The 7,436-nt window shown below is 43.4% G+C and overlaps 1 protein-coding gene across 1 annotated transcript in view; it reads right to left on the bottom strand.

Moving 5' to 3' along the window:
- The window catches only part of ICE2 (interactor of little elongation complex ELL subunit 2), a 58,782-nt gene that overhangs the window by 1,541 nt on the left and 49,805 nt on the right, over positions 1 to 7,436 (bottom strand). Inside the window, exon 14 of the mRNA XM_018554633.1 lies at positions 5,298 to 5,348. Within this exon, the coding sequence (XP_018410135.1) occupies positions 5,298 to 5,348 (51 nt within the window). The remainder of the gene's footprint in view (positions 1 to 5,297; positions 5,349 to 7,436) is intronic.

Raw genomic sequence — 7,436 nt, 5'->3', positions numbered from 1 at the left:
ACTGTATAGAGGACTACAAATCCCAGCAATAGTACATTATACAGCGCAATGCAGAATACCACCAGCTATAATGTACTATTGCTGGGATTTGTTGTAGTCCTCTATAGCTGGTGATATTTTGCATTGCGCTGTATAATGTACTATTGCTGGGATTTGTAGTCCTCTATAGCCGGTGCAATTCTGCATTCATTGCTGTATAATTTTACACTTTCCTTTTCACTATATTGCACACCACACTATTTTTTCCACCGCTCCAAGCTTGCTCCTGTGATGGACTACAATCTCAATACAAACTAGTAGTCCCATCACTGGAGCCATTTTTTTTTTTTTTTATTGTTTATCCGATTAACCGATTAATCAAACTTAATAATCGGCTAACTAATCGATTTTAAAAATAATCGTTAGCTGCAGCTCTAATGTTAAAGTAGTATTGAAGTCTGGGTGTTCTTTACCTTAATGCATTCTCTGTATTAGGGTAAAAACTGCCCAGTACCTTTTTCTCTCCCTCGTCCCTCTCTCACTTACCTGTGTCACTGCTGTCACCGCCACCGGTCCTGAAGCGATCCTCCGCTTCCCGAATTTATTGTTTGGGAAGGGGGGGGGGTTGTGGTTGAGAGGGTACTGAAGACAGAGGAGCCACAGGCTCCATCTGCCATTAATCAAACTGTTGGGTGGAGAGGAGGGGCGTAGCCTGCCGCAGGGCTGCGCGTGTCTGTGATCGCATACAGTTACTGCTGGCACGGCCGGGAACGCACACACACGGATGCCTCCACAGCAGCCGCTTAGCTAATTGAGGCACCCGTACAGAGAGATGTGGGGACCCATTAGAAAATGAGAAACTGAAAACTTTTAAAGAAGAACACAAGTTTTATAGAAAAGGTGGGCCTCCTAGTTATAAATATTGTTTTTAAAAACCCAAAGCATTAATATCACTTTTAATAAAAACTTAAATTAAACAAAATTTCGAACGACAATCAGCAAGTTTCTGATGCTTGTATTTAATGTTATGACGGGATTTTTTGTGTGAATGGTCGTGCAAAAATCTACCCGTGTATACCCTTCTTCAGCCTACTGATTGCCTGGAGGCATGCTGCTGAATGGTGTGACCTGGCATGAAAAGAATAGAGGGAGCTCCAATAAGCTGCTGTGAGCACTAGACACAGGGAGTGACAACTATACATTGAGTGGCCAGATTATTATGACCACCCCATCAGTACTTCGTTGGGCCACCTTTTGCCTTCAATACTGTGGCGATTCTTCTTGGCATTGACTCCACGAGATGTTGAAAGATGATGCGAGGAATCTGACACCATGCCTGATGAATAGTACTGTCCAGTTCTGTGAGATTTGATGGTTGTGGAACCAGCTGCCTGATGGCTCTTTCAACTTCGTCCCACAAATGCTCAATTGGATTGAGAGCTGGCGATTGTGGGGGCCACCTAAGCAAGGTAAAGTCTCCCTCATGTTCTTGAAACCACTCCTGCACAATACAAGCACCGTGGCATGGCGCATTGTCTTGTTGGAAGAAGGCATCTCCATTGGGATACACCATCAACATGATAGGATGAACTTGATCAGCAATGATACTTTGGTATGTTGTGCTATTCAGACGTTGTTCCACACGAATTAAAGGGCCCAAATCATGCCATGAGAACATGCCCCACTATTTGCCTACAAACGTCATGTGGTCATAATAATCTGGCCACTCAGTGTATATGACAATAGTATGCAGAAGACAGCTACCCTCATGGATTATGATTTGTAGAGTGCACTGCATTGTTGCTATATATGATGTTCTGAATATGAAATGGAATCTACGTTATGTCTTAAATGATGCAAATATCATGTATGTCTATTTTGCATTCAGGATTTGTATTACACATACACTGATTAGCCATAACAATTTGACCTCCCACCTAATATTGAGTAGGTCCCCCTTTTGCCGCTAAAACAGCCCTGACTCCCTGAGGCATGGACTCCACTAGACCTTTGAAAGTATACTGTGGTATATTTCAGCAATTTGAGCTACAGCTACTCTTCTATTGGCTTGGACTACACAGGTCAGCCTTCACTCCCCATGCGCAATAATGAGCCTAGGCCGGCCATGACCCTATAGCCGTTTCATTGGTTTTCCTTCCTTGGACCACTTTTGGTAGGTCCTGACCACTGCAGACAGGGAACATCCTTGTCAAAGTTGCTCAAATCCTTACGTTTCCCATTTTTTTCCAACACATGGGATAACCTTAGGGACAAAATGTTCACTTGCTACCTAATATATCCCATCCACTTGCAGGTGCCATTATAACAAGATAATCAATATTATTCACTTCACCGATCAGTGGTCATAATGTTATGGCTGATCGTGTATATTTAAATACCGATAGCTGTGTAGTGCATTATTGTGTAAAATACAGTAGGGCAATGAGATTGAGGCTACATGGTATATGTGCCCCTCCCCTGACAACAATAATGGCATTATATGTTCAAAAACCCTTTCTTTACACTGCAGAAATGCTAATGGGTGTATAATTCAATTACTCCCATGGAAAGGAAAAATTAAGCTTTACTTAAAGAGTGACTACCAGGGCCGGCCTTAGGGGTGTGTGAGCTGTGCGGCCGCACAGGGCGCCATGCCAACAAAGGTGCCAGGCGGCCGACACAGTTCGTCCTCGGGGCGGCTTCTCTCCTCCTCACCGCTGGCTATCCGACATGACAGCGCTCCCTCGTCCGCGGGGGGCGCAGGAGGGAGTGCTGCCTGCTGTCAGGATGGCCGAGCGAGGGGGAGATCAGAGCCGCTGTTATCCTGTCAGTTTCAGGATGACCGCGGCTCTGTGCGTGGCAGAGAGGGGGACCGGTAAATATCATTGATATATACCGGTCCTCCGTGTGAGACTGGGGACAGTACTATGTGTCCCCAGCTATGAATGAACAGGCTGTGATTTACATTACAGCATGTTCAGTCAAGATTTCCTCAATGGGGAGAAGCACTCAGTACAGAGGCTCCTCCCCATTCAGAACCTGCTGATAGTAAATATTTAACTATCAGTGTCTGAATGAATGGGAAGCCTCTGTACTGAGTGCTTCCCATTCATTGAGTGCTGAGGCTGTAGAAAAAGAAATTGAGGATTTGGTGTCCTCAATTTCTTTTCTTTTTTTATAAATTCTTTATTTATAATTTTTCAAGTTGAATAAAAGACAATGAGTATAAACAATACAGATAGGAATCGTACAAAACATACATAGGGCATTTCGGCAGCATCTGCAAGAGGTAGACGGCTAGCATGAGAGTCAATACTTAGCCGTGGTAATCTCACGGCCTGTCATCGTTAACTAGCAGGGTCTGTCCCTGCACACCATATGCAGCTCTGTGAGCACTAGGCCCTTAGTACGTCCCTATATGAGGTTAAGCATGAAAGAATGAGAATGAGATAAGAACAGACAGGGTGAGGGAAGAGGGGAGGAGGTGTAGGAATGGTAGAACTGGCAGGTGGGGAAGGGGGGCACAGACAAGTTCCATCGAGCCTCTCAATTTCTTTTCTATTTTAAAAGGGAAATGTCAGGGGTCTAATATTTCCGCCTAGCCCCCTCCCCCCCCCCAACAGTAATAAATAAATACATTTAAAAAAAATTTATAAAAAAGTATTTTACAGAAGTGAAAACTGACCCCCTCCCCCCTTCATTTAATTTCACATGAAATGAACGAAAACTAAAAACGTTAATTCGTTTCATCAAACAAAACACATTTTTATGCTATTTTGGATTCAGCCATTGGCGTGTTCTGGAGGCAGGACGCATGACGTCATATAACACCGCACATGTTGGGCGCCGCCATCTTGGTGTATATCCAGGTATACACCAAGATGGCGGCGCCTATATCGGCGTGTGACATCACCTGATGTCATGTAACGTCATGCTCCCTGCCTCCAAGATGGTGGCACGCATTCACAGAACACGCCGGTGGCCAACATGGCCGCCGCACATTCTCAAACAAATTGTTATGCGCCTGAATGCATTTTTCGTATATTCGGACAAATAGTAATTCATTCATTTTACACGTAGTCTAGGTTTTGTGTTCTGTTTTCTATTTTAAATTTTTCGAGATATACTGACTTGAAAAAAGGGACCGGCATGACAACCTAACACTTTATTTTTATAGACTCTATTGTAGTTTGACATTTATTGTTTGCCTTCTGTTGTTTTATTTGATAAGAATACTTACAGGTGAAACTCGAATAATTAGAATATCGTGCAAAAGTAATTGCAGTAAGTTCTGCAAAAGGGGCCCAAACCAAGTACTGAGTACATATGCATGCTTGTACTTTTCAGAGGTCCGATATTGTTCTATGTACAATCCTTGTTTTATTGATTGCATGCAATAATCTACTTTTTTGAGGTTGTGGATTTGGGGTTCTTGGGGTTTTCATGAGCTGTAAGCCATAAGCATCACAATTATGACAAATCACGGCTTGAACTATCTTGCTTTGCATGTAATGAGTCTATCTCATATATTAGTTTCACCTTTTAAGTCGCATTAGTGAAATAAATGAACTTTGCACGATATTCTAATTATTCGACTTTCACCTGTATATTGTGCCTACAAGTTTAATACTTTTGAATAAAAGTTTTATTTTTATCATACTTTTAATATATTTTTGTTTGCGGCTTAACAAAATAGGAGTCTTTAAATGGTGCGGATAGTGGGAAAAATGGGTGTGGCCACTGAGGGGTGCTGTAAAGCTTTCTCGCACAGGGCGCCTTCACCAGTTCCTGTACCCATCTTCACCAGTTCCTGTACCCATTATGTCTTGCAGCATTTAGTCTGACTGCTACAGGTATGAATGAAAGGCAGCAGTCAGGATATTCTAAAATAACCTTCCTGAATGAGTCATCTTCCTCCTGTGCCCCATTAGACTCTGTCACCTGGCTTGTTTGTACAGTTGTATATCTGTCTGCCAAATACAAATTTCCTCTTTGTTTTGTATGCTTTGAAGGCTTCCATTACAAAACCATTTGCAAAGTGATAGCTTAGACAAAATCAATAAGAAAGTGCTCAGTGAAACTGCAGGGAAATGTGATATTCGAGAAATGTTTATGCCTAAACTTCCAGGAAATGTCTTTTAGAATGTTCTGCTGCTCTCTTGACAACAGAGCACTACTAAATCTAAGGGCAAAATGCACAGTCCAATGTGCACGTTACAGAATACATGGAACCATGGTGTGGCAAAAAGCTGCAGCTGCTTGGGAAAAAACCCCTTGGAATATAAAAAGAAGCAATTAGATGTCAATGTAGTACTCACCTAGTCAGCCACTTTAAAATATGACGAAGGATATTGAGGCAATTGGCCGGCCTGTGCGGAAATCAAACCACATGTTACAATACAGCAGACACAATGTACACTTATTAAAATACTGTGCCATCTCACAGAGCAGAGAAGTTCTTCCTTCATAATATAATGCCCAAATCAGTATTCGGTTTTCACAGCACAGTTCACTCTCTCTTTGAAGATAATGCCTAAGTCAGAGTGTAACTTCAACAACTGGGGAATTCTGTCTGGTCTTGGTCTTTCCCTAGTGTGATCCTATCTCCAGCACGCACGCATGCACACACACACACTCTGGTCTTTCCCCAGTGTGATCCAATCTCCAGCACACACACATTGGTCTTTCCCCAGCGTGCACGCACGCACACACACTGGTCTGTCCCCAGTGTGATGCCATCTCCTACACACACACACACACACTGGTCTTTCCCCAGTGTGATGCCATCTCCTACACACACGTCTTTCCCCAGTGTGATGCCATCTCCTATATATACACACACACACACACACACACACGTCTTTCCCCAGTGTGATGCCATCTCCAGCGTGCACACACACACACACACACACACACACACACACTGATCTTTCCCCTGTAAGCCCCCCATACATTGGTCTTTCCCTTGTAAGATCGCACCTCCAGCACACACACATCGGTCTTTCCCTTGTAAGATCGCACCTCCAGCACACACACATTGGTCTTTCCCATGTAAGATCGCACCTTCAGCGCGCACACACACTGGTCTTTCCCCTGTAAGTGCCTCCCTCCAGCACACGCGCACGCACACACACACGTCTTTCCCTTGTATGCCTGTTGTCCCCTTCTGCAGAAGTATGATTCTCAGTGCTTCTTAGCAACTGTAAAGTGTGAGTCTAGTCCAGCATTTTTTGTGTATGTATGTATGTGGACACATGTTGGTCTTTCCCCTGCATCCCTCCCCCAGCACATACACCTCCCTCTCCAACATCAATACTAGGCATGTGCACCAGCAAAAAATTAGTTTTGTTTCGATTCGGATTTTGCTTTATTTTGTTTTTCGGAATTCGGGTCCGAAAGTCAATTAGTTTCGGAATTTTCGTCCAAAAAACACGAATCGGAAATTCGGATTCGTTTGCATTCGTTATACCTGTAATTCGGATACGTCCGAATCTCCGAAATTTCGTCCGAATTTCGATTCGTAGCGAAACAAATCGCACATGTCTGATCAATACTCGCACTTAGATGTTCCTCCAAAACAAAGAGCTCTCCATCCAGTTTTATACCAGAAAGGTTTGTACATTAACACATTAGTGACCAGTCTGTAGTAATCTGCATTAACTACTTTGGTAACCAGTGTATGTGAAATAACCCCGCTGTGATCAGCTGCCATATAATAAAAATTAACCCCTTGGTCACCTACCCCCAGCTTAAAAACCGTAACCCCCTCAGTGACCTATCTGAATTGGATGCAATATGGTTAAAGAGCACATGCATCAACTTTTTAGTGATGAAAATTCAGAGTTTTGTGCATTAAGTCCTCAGTGACCTGTTCCTGGTATGTAAACATTAACCTCTTAATGCCCAGTCCCCAGTTTAGGCGCCCATGTATGTTAAACCCTTAGCACATAGTACATATTATTCTGCTTATGTGCATTTATCCTTCAGCAGCCAGTAGCTAGTGCCTGTGCACTTACCCTTCAGTGGCCAGTCACCAGCACATGTGGCAACCCTCAGCACTCAGACCCCAGCATATGTGTAATGAACCTTCTGTGCCCAGTACAAGTGCCTTAACCCCTCAGCACCCAGTGTTCAGCATAACTGGGATAACCCTAAAAAAAACTTCAGTGCACCACATTACTCCTGTTCTGCACATACTTCCCCCAACATTGCTTCCACACTCCTCTTCTGCACATATTGCCCACCATCATACCCTCCGCACTCCCCTACAGCACACAATGTCATTTGTCCTACTTACTACACTTCTCCTGTCATACCCCATGTATTTATCCCCTCCACACACTTTCCTATGTCATACACTTTGTACTTCTTTCTTGCATATACTGCCAACTGTCATACCATCTGCACACCTTTCTTGCACATACTACCATCTGCCATTCCACTGACAATATTCTCAA

The sequence above is a fragment of the Nanorana parkeri genome, unplaced genomic scaffold (genome assembly GCF_000935625.1).
Source record: "Nanorana parkeri isolate BGI_ZX_2015 unplaced genomic scaffold, ASM93562v1 scaffold167, whole genome shotgun sequence".
Lineage (NCBI taxonomy): Eukaryota > Metazoa > Chordata > Amphibia > Anura > Dicroglossidae > Nanorana > Nanorana parkeri.
This window is presented reverse-complemented; position numbering and strand designations above follow the sequence as displayed.